At 35.9% G+C, this 18,305-nt stretch overlaps 1 protein-coding gene and 1 pseudogene across 8 annotated transcripts in view; one reads left to right on the forward strand and one right to left on the reverse strand.

Moving 5' to 3' along the window:
- Positions 1 to 18,305, reverse strand: part of DCAF6 (DDB1 and CUL4 associated factor 6) — a 181,503-nt gene that overhangs the window by 116,055 nt on the left and 47,143 nt on the right. For all 8 annotated transcript variants that reach the window (XM_061399352.1, XM_061399359.1, XM_061399373.1 and 5 more), the window contains 2 exons: positions 16,685 to 16,777; positions 3,630 to 3,815 (listed from right to left, as the gene is read on the reverse strand). In XM_061399352.1, coding sequence (XP_061255336.1) covers positions 3,630 to 3,815; positions 16,685 to 16,777 — 279 coding nt within the window. The remainder of the gene's footprint in view (positions 1 to 3,629; positions 3,816 to 16,684; positions 16,778 to 18,305) is intronic.
- On the forward strand, positions 1,038 to 1,922 carry LOC133237126 (ribulose-phosphate 3-epimerase-like; annotated as a pseudogene).

Below are 18,305 nucleotides of genomic sequence, written 5' to 3' on the forward strand. Positions count from 1 at the left end.
ATATATACTGTTGGCAAAGATGAGGAGCAAAAGGAATTCTTATTATATGCTATTGGTGGGAACGCACGCTGTTACACTTTGGATAAATATTTGGCACTATCTCTAAAATAAACAAATACATATCCTATGACAGAAAAAGTTTACTTCTAAACATAAATACTGAAAGTCATGTAAAGTATGTTCTCCAAATTGAAAATCAAATTTAAAATTTTCATCAGCAGTAGAACAGACCCACCAGCTGTGGCTTATTCACACAGTCGAACACTAAAAAGCAGGAAAATAAACACACTGTAGTGGTACCCAACACAGATGAGTTTCACAAACCTAAGGGAGACTTTGTTCAGCAAAGAATAACAAATTTAAAAAGAAACAAAAGACCATTTAATATGACTCACTGCATATAATGTTCAAAAACAAAAAAACTAAAGTGGTTAGAAAAATAAGATCATGGAAATCAGGATACAGCAGCTTCGGGGAAGTCCTTAATGCCTTATATTTCTTGATCTTTGTGGCTGCTACATGAACAAATTCACTTTGTGATAATTTACTGAGATATACTCAGTGTTTTGTACTTTTTCTTTATGTTTTGTACTTCAATGGGGGGGGAAAGTTTAATGCTAGATGGAACAGGAAGGTCTTAACATATATCTAATCAGAATTCCAGAATAAAAAATACAGAGAATGGGAAAGAACTAAAAACTTATTTATCTATGAATCTCCCTCATTTTTCAAGATTCCAATTTCTCAGACTAAGAACACATAAAAATTCCAAGAAAAATCAAAAGGAAATCCATACCTCAATACACTGTTGTGACACCAATGAAGGAAAAAAAAAAACACACAAAGAAAAACAGAATTAAATTCAGTCAAGGAAGAGATAACTTAAATACAAAGGAATCACAATTAAACTGTTGATTGACTGCTCAACTTCAAAAGTCAAGTCAGAATACAGTGAAATATCACCTGAAATAGAGTAACTGTCAAACTAGAAGCCTGTATCTAGTAAGACTACCTCTGAAGAACTGACATAAAAAAGATATTTTCTAGAAAAGGATGAAAAGGGAAGAAGTGAATGATATAAAAGGAAAATAGGACTAAAATTGTTTTATATCAGCAAACTCTGACTTAAAGGAACTGGTAAAGAATGTACTTTAGCTCTGGAGCGCTAGCACGATGGTATCTGGCTGCAAAATTGGCCCATCCATCCACAACAGTAACCTGGCCGGTTTAGGGGCCGAGTTCCTCCAGATGTTGGACTCTGAGGTTGATTATCTGCACCTGGATGTAACAGATGGGCATTTTGTTCCCAAAATCACCTTTGGTCACCCTGCGGTAGAAAGCCTCCAAAAGGAGCTACGCCAGGACCCTTCCTTTGACATGCACATGATGGTGTCCAGGCCAGAACAGTGGGTAAAACCAATGGCTATAGCAGGAGCCAATCAACATACCTTTCATCTGGAGGCTACAGACAAGCCAGGAGCTTTGACCAAAGACATTCGAGAGAATGGAATGAAGGTTGGCCTTGCTATCAAACCAGGAACTACAGGTGAGTATTTGACACCATGGGCTAATCAATCAGATAGATATGGCCTTGGTTATGACAGTGAAACATGGGCTTGGAGGGCAGAAACTCATGAAAGATATGATGCCAAAGGTTCACTGCCTGAGGACCCAGTTCCCATCTTTGGACATCGAGGTTGATGGTGGAGTAGGTCCAGACACCATCCATAAATGGGAAGAGGCAGGAGCTAACACAATTGTGTCCGGCAGTGCCATTATGAAGAGTGAAGACCCCAGATCTGTGATCAACCTGTTAAGAAATGTTTGCTCAGAAGCTGCTCGGAAATGTTTCCTTGATCGATGAAATCACAAAGAACCCAGTGTTCCTGCTTATGAGATCGTTACTAGAAAACAAGAATACTGACCACCAAATCATACCACAGTTGAGGCAATGCTGCTTTTCTGAGAAATTAGTCATTCCAGTGACTAAAATCCATCATGCAGAGTGTTCCAAGAGGCTAGAAATTGTGTATAACTACATTTTTAATGATGGAATTGAAAGATTAGTGTGGTAAAATACCATTTTTACTGGGAGACTTGATTTTTATAGAGAGTAAAAATATGGATGTATTAACGTTACAAGCAGAAAAAAGTTCACTGCCTACAGAAGGCATGTTAGCTACTACGGGAAAAAAAATGTTTTTTTAATTATAAAAAGAATTGTCTTCGGTTTCTTGGCTGTTTTCTGAAAGCAAAAGAAGTTCTTCAGTTTTTCCTGTTTCATGTCATTTTTGATTTGTGTACGTGTGTTATAACTAAGTTTGTATCTGACTAGGAATAGCATACTTACTCTCCTAGCTTCAAAAACATTTATTTTTTGCTTTGCACCTTTATATTTGATACATTTAAAACAAACTGTATAATGGGAAAAAAAGAAAAAAACAGAATGTGCTTGAGATACCAAATGACCCCACACAGAAAACCTGTAACAGAAAAGGGAAAAGTACAAGCAAAAATGTAGGTAAATCTAATAATATAGTAAAGACTAATAAAACAATAATAATATTTTTGATTCAGAAGAGGATAGAGTGTTCTGAACAATATAAGCATATAAAATTAGACAAGGGATGGAAAGATTATAATGAGCTAAGGTATACATTCAGGAGAAAGGCAAAGGTACTTATTGACTTTAGACTTTGTTAACTACTCTTGTAAAATATGAATGTCTATCTTCCTTGCAATAGCAGAAACAAAATGGGCCAAATGCAAACCCTTCAAGGAATTCAAAAGAATGTCAAAAAGAGAACAGGGAAATCAATGACAGAAAATACTTTCAAATAAAAAAACTTACAATAAGATATATAAATAGATCCAAATATATCAGGACTCACAATAAACATATATTGACTGAAATTTCCAGTTAAAAGCCAAATTTGTGAGAAACAGATTAACAAAAATTCAGCTATAAAATACTATTTTTGTAAGGATGTATCATAACATGAGGGTACAGAAGAACTGAAATTCAAGTAATGAAAAAAATATACCATGTCAGCACATGGGAAAACAATGAATCTTTTGATACAAAGAAATGCAATGACAAGATTATAAAAGAGCTTTCTGAAGAATAAGCAGTTTTTCTGAACCAAAGCAGTATATATAACTGAGTCTCAGATTCATTTCACCTCATTTTAATTCAGCTCAGGGCTTGAGCTTATTAATGACCTTTAGAAATCAGATTCCTTTATTTAAGTGTACTAGCATGTCTTCTGACATTTTGATAACCATGCCACTTCATATAAAACAGTGAGAAAGTGGTAACAAGATTAAAGCCTAGTATAGAGCCCTATAGCACAATAAAGAAGCATCTTTAAAGTCTGATATCTGTTTTCTTATAGTTGCTCAAGGAATTACAAACCCCATTACTATTATTCACATCTTATTCCTTAACTTTATTCACAATCCTATCAAGGTACATTTTCTCAAATACTGAAAATCTAGACATTTTGTCAATAATACCTTTACTTATTTATGCATGAATATGTACATACACACACACATCTATCTACACATACATATACACTTACACAAAACATATATACATATAGATAAATCATAGTAATATACTGTACCTCATAGGTAGTTCCATAATGGCATGTAAATTGGCACTGTCTGTTAGTTTCTGCATCTTGCTCAACGTTGGTATAAAATATTACTCCATCTCCAGAGCAGGATACAATCTGCTTATCATTTGTGCATGGTAAGAACTTCGCACTAAATATATTTGCTCGGTGCCCTGAACGAATTGTTGTCAAAACCTAAAACACAGAGAGGAGTTTTTAGTAATTTATTGCTAAATTACTAAAGAGTAAATTTATTACTAATTACTAAATTACTAAGAGTAATTTTTAGTAATTTACTATTTCTTAAAAAGAAGCAGTCAGATTCAAACTTAATATAATCCTTGTCAGGAATAAATTCTCATTAACACTCTCAGCTCAAATGAAAAATTATCATTGGAGTCCAAACTATTGGGTTGGCTAAAAAGTTTGTTCAAGTTTTTGCATAACATGGAAAATCCCAAATGAACTTTTTGGCTAACCCAATATTATAATTAGAAAAAAAAATCAGAATCTCACATATTTTATTTCCCTCTGAGATGTAAAGAAGATTAAGTATATTAACAAGAATAGTGCTGAAACAGAGTCCCCCTAAAACTAAGTTCCTCTGCAGAGTTTATGATTAACTTCTCTATCCAAATTTTATTTCCTGTCTAGTCCAATATCTGTTTCTCTCATGCCTGAGGAGAATCATAGAAAATGGGACTGAGACCAAGCAGGAACCTGTGAGGCCATCCATAAAAGTCTTTGAGTGTCTTCTGTCTCTTGTTTGTCGGAAAACGGCTTTCAGCCTCCTAGATCTTCCCTGAGTTCCAAAAGGCAGATTCAGTTACTAATTAGGAGACTGAGGAAATTAGAAAGGGCAAGGGAACTTGGTTCTGGTTCTTTGCAGGGGAGGAGAAGGGGTTGTGCATAACAGTTTGATACACATCTCTGAGTTCTACAAGAACTTAAGGCCCCTAGCCAGAAGGAGGACAGTAACTTTAGGCTGAGCATGTGGACCCAGGCTGGAGATTCCTAGAACAATGTTACCTTACCACCAGCCAACCAGCAGGGTTACACACCTGGTAGCCTGCCCCCCAAATTCTGTTTGTAAAAATTTCTTCCCTGAAAACCATAGAGAGTTTGGGTCTCTTTGTTGCTCTTGCATGATCCTTGCAATAAACGTTGCTCTGCTCCAAATTCTACAATTTTGGTTTGTCTGGCCTCATTGTGCATCAGGTACACAAACGGGTTCAACAAGAGTGCCTTGAAAATTAAATATGTGTATTTCTACCTATTTGGTATATGTGACTCATTCATAAACTCATAGTAAATATGAAAAGACTATCTTGATTGACTTTTGAAATTGTTTCCTAAATGATTAAGTCATTCCCTTTCAGGATGAAAAAATATATTCTGAATCTTAAAGAATCATAAAAGTAAAGTAATAAAATGGTACAGAAGTTCCTACGTCTGTAAAGAATAAAGAAGTTCCTACACCTAAATCCTTAATAATTTAAAAGATCAGAATTCCTGTGACAGAAGTATGGTTTAAAATAAACATTGCAACATTTGTAACAAACACAGCAGATAAAAGACCAATCCCCCTACAGTGCTTAAAAATTGAGAGAGAGAAAAAAAAAGGGCAAAAGATCTGAATATAGTCCAAGATAAACAAATGGGCCTTAAAATTTTGAAAAACCATCAACTTCATATAGGAAATGCAAATTGAAACTATATTGAGATCACCAATTTCCAGTTTTTAGATAAGCAAAAATTCAAAAGCTTGACAACATATTGTATAAGTGAGTGTGGTGGGGAGAGGGACACCAGGCTCTTTAAACAATTCTGGTGGGATGCTAAATGGTGCGAGACCAATAGAAAGGAAATTAGCAATCCCTCACAAAACTACGTATGCATTAACTCTTTGATCAGACAAGTCTATTTCTAAGAATTTACTCTGAAGGTATACATCCAACAAAAAAACAAAAAACAGTTATTTACTGAGTCATTCATAATAGCAAACAAAACACAGGAGACTGGCTGAATAAATTCCAGTACATCCCCACAATGTATATAGAATGGAGATTTAGCACAATGGAAGTATCTGTTGTGGTTTTTTATTTTTAAAATGTGCTTTAAAAAAAAGGGAGAGTATGTCAAAACAGAAACACAAAGTTTCTTTAGTTCACTTTAAATGTCTTACTGAACAAAACTAACATACTACTGTAAATCAACTATACGCCAATAAAATTTTTTTAAATAAATAAAAGAACAACAAAAAATGTCTTACTGAACAAACTGGAGCAATTTGAGCATCCAAAAGATTATCAGTGATAGATTACAATTTATTGAATAAAAATAAAAATCTATAATCCCATAGTAATTTTTTCAAAACGATGGCAAAGACAAAGTAAATGCTCATATTCACCAAAAAATGTCAATTAGTAAATGTGGAAGAAATGATAGAATTAAAAAACACTATTTGTAATGACATTATAACAACTGATTAAGGCAAGAATCAATGAATATTGAAATCATTTATGAAAAAGAATATTTACACAATCTCAACACACTACTTCATAGATAGCTTATAATCACAAAGGATAAATGTACCCTCACAATGGAAAGATCAAATTTAACATCACCAGTCAGGGAACAAATATCATGTACACAACATCATAGAGAATTCTTAGCAAAAATGTTTAATTTTAATCGACTCATGAAGAAACAGACAAATCCAAATGGAGGGACATTCTATGAAATGACTTGATAGTCAATATAACAATAAAACAACATATCAATGTCATGAAAGACCAAAAAGTTGCATGAACTATTCTCAAGCAGATAAAGGAAATATGACAACTAAATGAAATGTGTGATGCTGCACTGGGGGCTAGATTAAGAGAGCCATGGCAGTGTTAAAGAACATTACTGAAACAAATGGAAAAATTGAATATATACAGGTATATATGTACATGTACTATGTGTGGATATATGTAATATACTATAGATATATTGTAATATATATATATAATATGCTGGTTTAGTCACTAAGTCATGTCCAACTCTTGCAACCCCATGGACTGTAGCCTGCCAGGCTCCTCTGTCCAAAAGATTCTCCAGGCAAGAATACTGGAGTGGGTTGCCATTTCCTTCTCCAGGGGATCTTCCCAACCCAGGAATCAAGCCCAGGCCTCCTGCACTGCAGGCAGATTCTTTCCCAATTGAGCTATAAGGGAAGCTATCTAATATACTACGGATACTATGTATACTATAGATATGGCAGGCATATACTAGGATATGCCTGCATAACACTAAAGAGAGCATGCTACATTCAACCATCACTGCAGTCACCTCCAATGGTTAACCCTGAGGGGAACTTAGAACAGCGATAAATAGGCTGCCAGTCATCAAGCCATCAGCCTCTGCAGACACCCCCAATGGTGTACCCTGAGGGGATTCAGGATGGAGATAAAAAAGGACCTTAGATAGTTAAGGGCCAGAACAAAAGAACAATTTCATTAAGCCCAGATTCCAGTATCTTCCCCAAGAAAAGAAAAAATTTATCTTCCTAAATTTATTAACTTGAGATGTCTGGATTTTCTTAAATTAGCATTAATCTTTTGATGTTCTGATTACCTGGAGTTTTGTGGATTGTTTTTTTTCTTTTGCAGAAACTCTTATACTTATCCTGGCTCCCCTTTACCTCCTCAGAACAGTCCCTCAGAGATATTTGAGAGGCTGTCTCCCTGGCTTAAGTCCTCAGTATGTCCACTGAATAAAACACAATTCTCAACATTTAGGATGTGCATTTTTTTAGTCGATAGAACAAAATCATATATATTATATATATAGCATACAGGCAATTCTCATTACTACTGGTAGTTATGTTCTATAAAGTCACCACTAAGATTACATTGTTCTTTAATCAATAAGTTGTGTCTGACTCTTTTGTGACTCCATGGACTATAGCCCACTGGGCTCCTCTGTCCAAGGGATTTCCCAGGCAAAAATACTGGAGTGGGCTGCTGTTTCCTTCCCCAAGAGATCTTCCCAACCCAGTTATTGAACGTAAGACTCCTGAATTGGCATGTGGATTCTTTACCACTGAGCTACCAAGGAAGTCCTAACACTGCCTTAGCAAGTGCTGTATCCATTACCAACTAACTGCTCCTGTGAAAATACAGGTTAGGTTTCTGTGAGGCTCTGGTCACAAACTTTTCATCAACAAATCATAAGTAACTCTGTTGTATGTGTTTGTTTAAAGACACATTAATTAATACATATTGTTGATTCATTAACAATGAACTTAGGGCAAAGAGTACTATAATTCATATCTAAATATTCATTGGAAGGACTGATGCTGAAGGTGAAGCTACAATACTTTAGCCACTTGATGTGAAGAAATGAGTTATTAGAAAAGACCTTGATGCTGAGAAGGACTGAAGGCAAAGAGAAAAGGGAGCGGCAGAGGATGAGATAGTGTCACTGACTCAATGAACATGAATCTGAGAGAATTACAGGAGACAACGAAGAACAGGCAAGCCTGGCGGGCTGTAGTCCACGGGGTCACAGAGTTGGACACAACTAGTGACTGGACAACAAACAGTAACAAAGGAAGCTCATCTAACATATTTTCTCTATAAAGTATATTCCAGGTTTCTTATACTGAGGAAGACTTGACGATACTCAGGAAGATAACTGGGGACCCTTTTAACCATTGAAGTCATGAACAAAAAGCACAAAAATGCAAAACGTGTGACATTCAATATATCACACAAAGGATGCAGTATGTTTACAGTATTCGATGTGAAACAAGACGTATCCAGCAGCACCTTGTTTGATCTCATCTGAGAACATGTGTATTGATGTATGAGTTAGGCAATTCAAATTTTTTGCCACTCTGTACATGTGAATGGCCATCAATGACCAGAAAAGCACTGAAAGTTATTGATGTGGAAGGGTAAAAATAAATTTACTGAGTTGGTAAACGTGCAAACATAGAATCTGTAAGTAAAGAGGATCAACTCTATATTCAATATTATACTTTCTGACCATGGTAACTGCATTACAGTTATACAGGATAATGTTCTTGTTCTTGGTAGACAAATGTCAGAGTATTCATGAAATGCATGACACCTCCAAATTATTCTGAAATACTTTTTTCAAAAGTCTATTTGTGGATGTTGATTGTATTACCTTTTTAACTTATCGATCAGTTTTCAAATTTAAAAAAAATTTAGGAAAAGATACATCAACTTTATTTTTGGCTTGGTTTCAAGTAACTATTTACAATGTAAGACTAATTGACAAATTCATTAACTGACAGTAGGACACCAAGCCAGAACACAGATAAATATTAGCAGCTAATTACCTTGACAACTTAAATGAAGTAAATACTTAAATTTAAATAAGTATTGCAGTCACTTCATCTAAGTCCTGGGGTCACAAACAAAACAAGGGTTTGCTGAGTACCATACAGTACTCCACTGTAGGTCTTATCTGTTGTTGATCAGTCACTCAGTCGTGTCCTACTCTCTGCAGGACTCTAGGCTTCCCTGGCCATTAATGCACATTTAATGAGGGTCAAATAAAAAAAGAGGAGAGTCATTGTACCTACATTAACCAAAGCCAATGGACAATAAAAATTGTGTGTAAAACATGTTAAACTTTTTCATTCCTCTCTCCAAGTATAAGACACTGAGATCTGCTCAATTAAAGTATAAGAAATAACATAGAGAATAATTAATGTAAAGCTTTTAAACAAGATAGAATCATAGACTTTAATGTCGACATATATTTCAGCATAATTTACCAAGTAGCATATATTTCAGCATGATTTACCAAGTAGCTAAGTACATATAAGTACACACAATGTATGCTAGGTCTTTCACAGTTTTAATCTGATAGGTCTTTGACTTTAGTCACCTTCAGTAGACATTATTAACAATTTGATTTATCTCTATTTAATAGGTTTATGCATAGCTTCAAAAACAAAAGCAGGAATCTCATTCAATATACTAATGTGTGTTGGCATATATCACTCAAAAATGGAAAGAAATTTCTTAATTAATCAGAGTAACTATTAAAATAATTAGTAAAAACTGAAGTCCTTTCCACTGAACAAATCTGTTCTCTCTGAAAAAATATCTTCATTTCAGATGGCCCACTCCAATTTCTTCTCTCTCTAGTATTCCACACCTTAATAACATCACTATCCACCCACACCTAGTTGATCACTATCCACTACATGTTGATCACCTAGTTTATCAAGTCAAAATCTAACATTTCTCTTTCCTTAATCCACTATATAAGAAAGTGGAAATATTAACAAAGGTAATGCCAAAGAATGCTCAAACTACCTCACAACTGTGGCTCAGATCATGAACTCCTTATTGCCAAATTCAGACTTAAACTGAAGAAAGTAGGGAAAACCACTAAACAATTCAGGTACAACCTAAATCAAATCCCTTATGATTATACAGTGAAAGTGAGAAATAGATTTAAGGGACTAGATCTGATAGACAGAATGCCTGATGAACTATGGATGGAGGTTCATGACACTGCACAGGAGACAGGAAGTAAAACCATCCCCAAGAAAAAGAAATGCAAAAAAGCAAAATGGCTGTCTAAGGAGGCCACACAAATAGCTGTGAAAAGAAGAAAAGCCAAAAGCAAAGAAGAAAAGTAAAGATATACCCATTTGAATGCAGAGTTCCAAAGAATAGCAAGGAGAGATAAGAAAGCTTTCCTCAGTGATCAGTCAAATAGAGGGAAACAATAGAATGGGAAAGACTACAGCTCTCTTCAAGAAAATTAGAGATACCAAGGGAACATTTCATGCAAAAATGGGCTCGATAAAGGACAAAAATGGTATGGACCTAACAGAAGCAGAAGATATTAAGAAGAGGTGTCAAGAATACACAGAAGAACTGTACAAAAAAGATCTTCACAACCCAGATAATCACAATGGTGTGATCACTCACCTATAGCCAGACATCCTGCCATGTGAAGTCAAGTGGACCTTAAGAAGCATCACTACAAACAAAGCTAGTGGAGAGGATAGAATTCCAGTTAAGTTATTTCAAATCCTAAAAGATGATGCTGTGAAAGTGCTGCATTCAATATGCCAGCAAATTTGGAAAACTCAGCAGTGACCACAGAACTGGAAAATGTCCATTTTCATTCCAATCCGTAGGAAAGGCAATGCCAAAGAATGCTCAACTACCACACAATTGCACTCATATCACATGCTAGCAAAGTAATGCTCAAAATTCTTGAAGCCAGGCTTCAACAATACATAAACCGTATCTAGATATTCAAGCTGGTTTTAGAAAAGGCAGAGGAACCAGAGATCAAACTGCCAACATCCGCTGAATCATCGAAAAAGCAAGAGGGTTCCAGAATAACATGTATTTCTACTTTATTGACTATGCCAAAGCCTTTGACTGTGTGGATCACAATAAACTGTGGAAAATTCTGAAAGAGATGAGAATACCAGACCACGTGACCTGCCTCTTGAGAAACCTGTATGCAGGTCAGGAAGCAATACTTAGAACTGGACATGGAACAGACTGGTTCCAAATAGGAAAAGGAGTATGTCAAGGCTGTATATTGTCACCCTGCTTATTTAACTTATATACATCATGAGGAAGGCTGGGCTGGATGAAGCACAAGCTGGAATCAAGACTGTTGGGAGAAATATCAATTACCTCAGATATGCCGATAACACCACCCTTATAGGATAAAGTGAAGAAGAACTAAAGAACTTCGTGATGAAAGTGAAAGAGGAGAGTGAAAAAGTTGGCTTAAAGCTCAACATTCAGAAAACGAAGATCATGGCATCAGGTCCCATCACTTCATGGAAAATAGATGAAGAAGCAGTGGAAACAGTGGCAGATTTTATTTTTCTGGGCTCCAAAATCACTGTAGATGGTGACTGCAGCCATGAAATTAAAAGACGCTTACTCCTTGGAAGAAAAGTTATTAACAACCCAGACAGCATGTTAAAAAGTAGAGACATTTCTTTGTCCACAAAGGTCTGTCTAGTCAAGGCTATGGTTTTTCCAGGAGTCATGTATGGATATGAGAGTTGGACTATGGAGAAAGCTGAGAACCGAAGAATTGATGCTTTTGACCTGTGGTCTTGGAGAAGACTCTTGAGAATCCCTTGGACTGCAAGGCGATCCAACCAGTCCATCCTAAAGGAAATCAGTCCTGAATGTGCATTAGAAGGCCTGATATTGAAGCTGAAACTCCAATACTTTAGCCACCTGATTGGAAACATACTACTCACTGGAAAAGACCCTGATGCTAGAGAAGACCGAAGGCAGGAGGAGCAGGAGTGACAGGATGAGATGGTTGGATGGCATCATCAACTCAATGTACATGATTTTCTGCAAACTCCAGGAGATGGTGAAGGACAGGGAAGCCTCGTATGCTGTAGTCCATGGCATAGCAAAGAGTCGGACAGGACTTAGTTCTGAACTGAACTTCTCTAATTAATAGATAATTGTTGAACGAACTGTATTATGTATATACAGTTAGTAATTTTATCAAAGGCTGTAATTTGTTTTTAATGTGGAAATGGGTCAATGCAATCAATAGAGAGGCATGCTACTGGAGGTAAACAGCAATAACGTGTCATTTTAAGAAAAACTAGATGGACAGGTGCAAACAGTTATAAATTTTAAAAACTGGAAATATTTTCTAATGTATGCTTTCCTTGGATTAATAGAAAACACCATTCCGAAAATGGATTTCCGTTCTTGGATTTCAGAAAAACCTAAAACTAATGGCCAAAAGAGATGGACGTTGGCAGAGTAACAATATGAAATGAATATAAATGATATTTTAAAATACAATTAGCAACAAATGTGAAAGTGAACTAGCTATAACGTCCATCACTCTGCTAATCATCAGGTTACGGTCACTAATCTCTCTGGCCAAGCACGTATCGCTTTCTTTGTGCATCATGTTATACACAACACTTCTAAAACTTTAAGCTTGGTCCAGGAGTGTCCAGATAGAAGATGTTAGCTCTTCAATGTCTTAGTAAAAATCACCTCTCCCCAAATTCACCCCTACTCCTCTCTAAGGCACTGAATACAGAAACTTCTTGCCTTCTTTACTCATACTTATTGAGCACCTACTATGTAACAGGTAATTTACTAAGTGTTGAGGAAACTAAAACGAAATTGTCGTTGTCCCAAATAAGTTAGAATCTAATAGTGAGCAACATGCAAACACAAACATGTAATTGCTGCTGCTGCTGCTGCTAAGTCGCTTAAGTCATGTCCGACTGTGTGTGACCCCATAGACAGCAGCCCACCAGGCTCCCCCGGCCTTGGGAATCTCCAGGCAAGAAAACTGGAGTGGGCTGCCATTTCCTTCTCCAGTGCATGAAAGGAAAAGTCAAGTGAATTTGCTCATTTGTGTCTGACTCTTAGCGACCCCATGGACTATAGCCTACCAGGCTCCTCCGTCCATGGGATTTTCCAGGCGAGAGTACCAGAGTGGGTTGCCATTGCCTTCTCCACATAGTAACTGAGTTATCCATAAAATACAAGAACATGGGGAAGGAATGCCTACATTTACCTAGAGGAAATTAGAGATTATTACAGATTATTTCAGATGAAGCTGAAGATTCAATACTTTGGCCACCTGATGCAAAGGACTGACTCACTGGGAAAGACCCTGATCCTGGGAAAGACTGAGGGCAGGAGGAAAAGGGGATGACAGAGGATGAGATGGTTGGATGGCATCACTGACTCAATAGACACGAGTCTGAGCAGGCTCTGGGAGTTGGTGAGGACAGGGAAGCCTGGCATGCTGCAGTGCATGGGGTCTCAAAGAGTTGGACATGACTGAGCAACTGAACTGAACAGATAAGAGTTGAGGCTCAAAGGATGAAATTACACTTGCCAAGTAGGTAGGAGGTGCATGGGAAAGAACACACCACTAACCGAGAAAAGTAGAAGAAAAGCATAGAAGAAACAAATAACATTTTATGCTCTAAGAACTAAAGGTAGCTGGATGAAGCCAAATCAAAGTTTTGCATATATTCAGGATTTCTTTAACAGGATGCTCCAAGGCTACCAGAGGACTAACTTCCTTCTGTTTCATCTATACCATGAGAAGGACTTTTTGGAGTTCTCATGGTATAGACAGTCCCAGAATATTGTATAAAGTCTCCTACAGGAATCCATACATGATTGGGATCCTGAGCTTTGTTTCTATTTACCTTGACCTTCAAGGCCACCAAAACTGAAGTTTAGATATAAGACTGACAAATATCTTCAGGGTAAAAGTTATCATGCTCACTTCTCTGGATTCACCTTTTTCCCTTCCATTTTGTATAATTTTATTTATTCACTTTTGGCTATGCTGGGTCTTCGCTGCTGGATGGGCTTTTCTCCAGCTGTGGAGCGCAATGGCTACTGTACTCCAGCTGTGGAGCGCAAGGGCCACTGTTCAGTTGCAATGCACAGGCTTCTCACGGTGGTGGCTTCTCTTGTTGTGGAGCACAGGCTCTAGCGTGCATGGGCTCAGTGTTGCCACTCCCAGGCTCTAGAACACAGGCTCAAGAGTTGTGGCTTAAGGGCTTAGTTGCTCCACAGCACATGGAATCCTCCCAGATCAGGGATTGAACTCATGTCTCCTGCACTGGCAGGTGGATTCTTTACCACCGAGCCACTAGGGAAGACTTCCCTTCTATTTCAGACTGATAATTCTTTACTATCAAAATAGTCTTTTGTTACTTTTAGTATAATTTTTTAATCAAGTATTTTTGAGTTCATTTCAGTAGGAGAATTGGTCCAAAGAAACTAGCCTGTAACTTTAAGGGGGAAAGCCTTTGTATATATATATTATATATATATAATATAGATATATTATCATAGATCTCAAATATATATATATACATAAAATATATATTTAAGTGTTCCTTATTAATGGCATCATATCTTAATTATATATATCATAGATTTCTAATACATTATATTTATATATATTTGAGATCTATGATATATATAATTAAGATATGATGCCATTACTAAGGAACAATTAAATCTATTTTTTAAAAGTTTTAAAAATTTTATATGCCATAAATTAATTTTTCCATCAACTCACAGGATGTAAAAATAGAGTGGGACTATAAGAACAGGTAATATCTGACTCAAGATCAAAAAACTTTACTTTCCCATGTAATGAATTATCAGTGCTTCAAAACAATAATATTCCTGTATGACAGCAAATTTAGATATATTAAAACCACTATAAGAAAACTATAAAGTCTTTTTATACTTAAAATCTATTAAAGTATTATCTGTTAGTCATTTCTCAAATTGAAAAGAGTAATCACTTTAAAGGGAAAATAAAATCTTTTAAAAATTACTCCAATAGGTATATTCACAAAATAATTGAAAGCAGGGGCTTGGAGAGATATTTGTACTGTTATGCTCATAGCAGCATTATTCACAATAGCCAAAAAGGTGGAAATAACCCAAGTGTCCACTGGCAGATGAAAGCATAAGCAAAATGTGATATATACATACAATGTCAGCTTTAAAAAGAAAAGAAATCCTGACACATGGATGAACCTTAAGGACCTTACTCTAAGTAAAATAAACCAGTCATATAAGGACAAATACTGTATACAAACACTTATATGAGGTACCTGGAATAGACAAATTCAAGGAGATAGAAAATAGAATAATGGTTGCCATGCGCTGGAGAAGGGAAGAATGGAGCGTTACTGCTTAATGAGCAGGGTCAGCTTTGCAAGACTGGAGTTTTATGGCTCAATGATTGTGATGATATCACAATAATATGAATCAACTTAATGCTGGTACACTGAACTCTAGAAAATGGTTAACAAGCTGAATTTTATGTAATGTATATTTTCACAATTTTTATTTTAAAAAGTAAAGCTCTATATTAAAAAAAAAAATTATTCCATTGGTATCTAGATGAGTGATTTTGAGTGATTTAAATACTATAAACATTAAACTTCTGATGTGTGCTGCATGCTGTCACTTCACTTGTGTCCGACTCTTTGCGAACCTATGGACTGTAGCCCACCAGGCTCCTCTATCAACTCTCCAGGCAGGAATACTGGAGTGGGTAGCCATTCCCTTCTCCAGAGGATCTTCCTGCCCTAGGAACTGAATCTGGGTCTCCCTCATTGCAGGCAGATTCTTTATCTGAGTCACCAGGGAAGGCCCAATTTCTGATTGTGATAATCCAAAAGTATTCCACATATACATTATTCTAGGAAGTTTTGTCTGTTGTAAGAAAAAGGTTCTTTGAGTAATTGCAAGCTAAGACAATCAGGATTTGGAAACAACTTTCCCTCTGCTAAGTTAGGACAGTTAAGTAAAGCTATCTCTCCTTTAATGAAGAAGAGCCTCAATACGAACCTCTTTTTAGGCTGTAGAACCACAAACATTTATTTAATTATCTAAACTATTTAAATGTAGAAAAAATTTTTTTAAATGAACCATTTATTCTGTAAGATTGCTAATATTAAAACTTTAGTCTGACAATCTACAGTGTTCTCATTCACATAAAGTATCTGTATACCTACTTACTTTATATAAGTCAGAAAAACAGCCAATAAAAATTAGAACATAATCCTAATTAAAACTCAGTATAATATCCCAGTTTACTGAATTGGATGTTATATGAGCATTTTATTAGAACCTAGCCACTGTGTGTAAACTGATAAAATTCAGTTTCATAAAATGCTTGGCTGATTCTGTGATTATAAGATTAGATTCTGTGAGCATAAAAGGGAAAAAAATCAAGTTTTCCCCATGAAGAATGGTTCATTGAGATACCATTTTTTGCAATTTTATCCACATGAATAAATGAAGCATATTTAAATTTTCTAGAGTTGAATGAAACCTAATGTTTTCCTAAAGATATTAAGTAACTGCATGCAATAACTTCCAAATTATGTAACAAACTTTAGCAAAATAACAACATTCTTTGCAAATGCCCACTTCATGATTATGCACTATTTGATTTCTAGCTACTTTTTTTTTTCTCATTAAGTTGTAGATTTTTAAAAACCACTTTACCTTTCTGCTGTAAGGATTACTAATTACTAGCTTGGTGTCATCTGAGCCAGATAAAATATATTCTCCAGTCTCATTCCAACAGATTGTATTAACCTAAGAAGAAAGAAAAAGAAGAAATTTAAGCAAACTTAAAGTAATAATAAGTATGCCATCTTCAATTAGCTAATAGTTCAGAATTTTATATCACTAGATAGCATATTCAAAAGCAGAGACATTACTTTGCCAACAAAGGTCCATCTAGTCAAGGCTATGGTTTTTCCAGTGGTCATGTATGGATGTGAAAGTTGGACTGTGAAGAAGGCTGAGCACCGAAGAATTGATGGTTTCGAACTGTGGTGTTGGAGAAGACTCTTGAGAGTCCCTTGGACTGCAAGGAAATCCAACTAGTCCATTCTAAAGGAGATCAGTCCTGGGTGTTCTTTGGAAGGACTGATGCTAAAGCTGAAACTCCAGTACTTTGGCCACCTCATGCAAAGAGTTGACTCATTGGAAAAGACTCTGATGCTGGGAGGGATTGGGGGCAGGAGGAGAAGGAGACGACAGAGGATGAGATGGCTGGACGGCATCACCAACTCGATGGACGTGAGTTTGGGTGAACTCCGGGAGTTGATGATGGACAGGGAGGCCTGGCGTGCGGCAATTCATGGGGTCGCAAAGAGTCGGACACGACTGAGCAACTGAACTGAACTGAATGAGCTCACATCTATGGTAAATAATATTTACCAGTTTACTTATTGAAAATATATACTGAGTACCATTTAGCAAACACAATGTTCTATTAATTTATAAAGACTCATAAATTAAGTATGAGTCTTTCTTAAGTTTTATTTAAATTTATTTTAAATAGTCCATTTTATATACAGGGATATAAAACCAAGTCACCTAAAAAGGAATTAGAAAAACTCACTAAAGAGCTATAGCAATTAAGGCTGTGTGGTACTGTCATGATCACAAACATGTATATAAATCAATGGCATAGAACTGAGTCCAGAAATAACCCTTGTATTTATGGTCAGATAATTCTTCAAAAGGGGGCTAACTAAGACAATTGAATGGAGAAAGAATAATCTTTTCAACAAATGGTGCAGTAACCACTAGATATACACAAGCAAAAGAACAAATCTGGATCCCTACTTCACATCATATACAAAAAGTAACTAAAAGTGATCAAAGATTTAAATATAAGAACCAAAACTTTAAAACTCTTAGAAGGAAACAGGTCTCAATCTTCCTGAAAACTAAAACCACAATAACCACTTCACATTCATTAAGATGGCTATAATAATTTAAGAAAAAACATAGAATATAAGAAGAAAATGCCAAGAAATTGGAACTCTGATACATTTCTGGTAGGTATGCATTACAGTACAACTATTTGGAAAGCAGTTTGGAAGTATGTCAAAAACTGAAACAGTTACCCTATGAGCCAGGAATTCTATAACAAAATGTAGAATTTTCAGAGAACTGAAACATATCACATAAAATCTTGAACACAAAAGTTCATAGCTGCATTATTCACAACAGGCAAAAAGGGAAGGGAAGTAATTCAAATGTCTACCAACTCATACTGAGTGAAGTAAGTCAGACAGAGAAGGAGAACTATCTTATGATATCGAAAAGA

Source organism: Bos javanicus, chromosome 3 (genome assembly GCF_032452875.1).
Source record: "Bos javanicus breed banteng chromosome 3, ARS-OSU_banteng_1.0, whole genome shotgun sequence".
In the NCBI taxonomy this organism is placed as follows: Eukaryota; Metazoa; Chordata; class Mammalia; order Artiodactyla; family Bovidae; genus Bos; species Bos javanicus.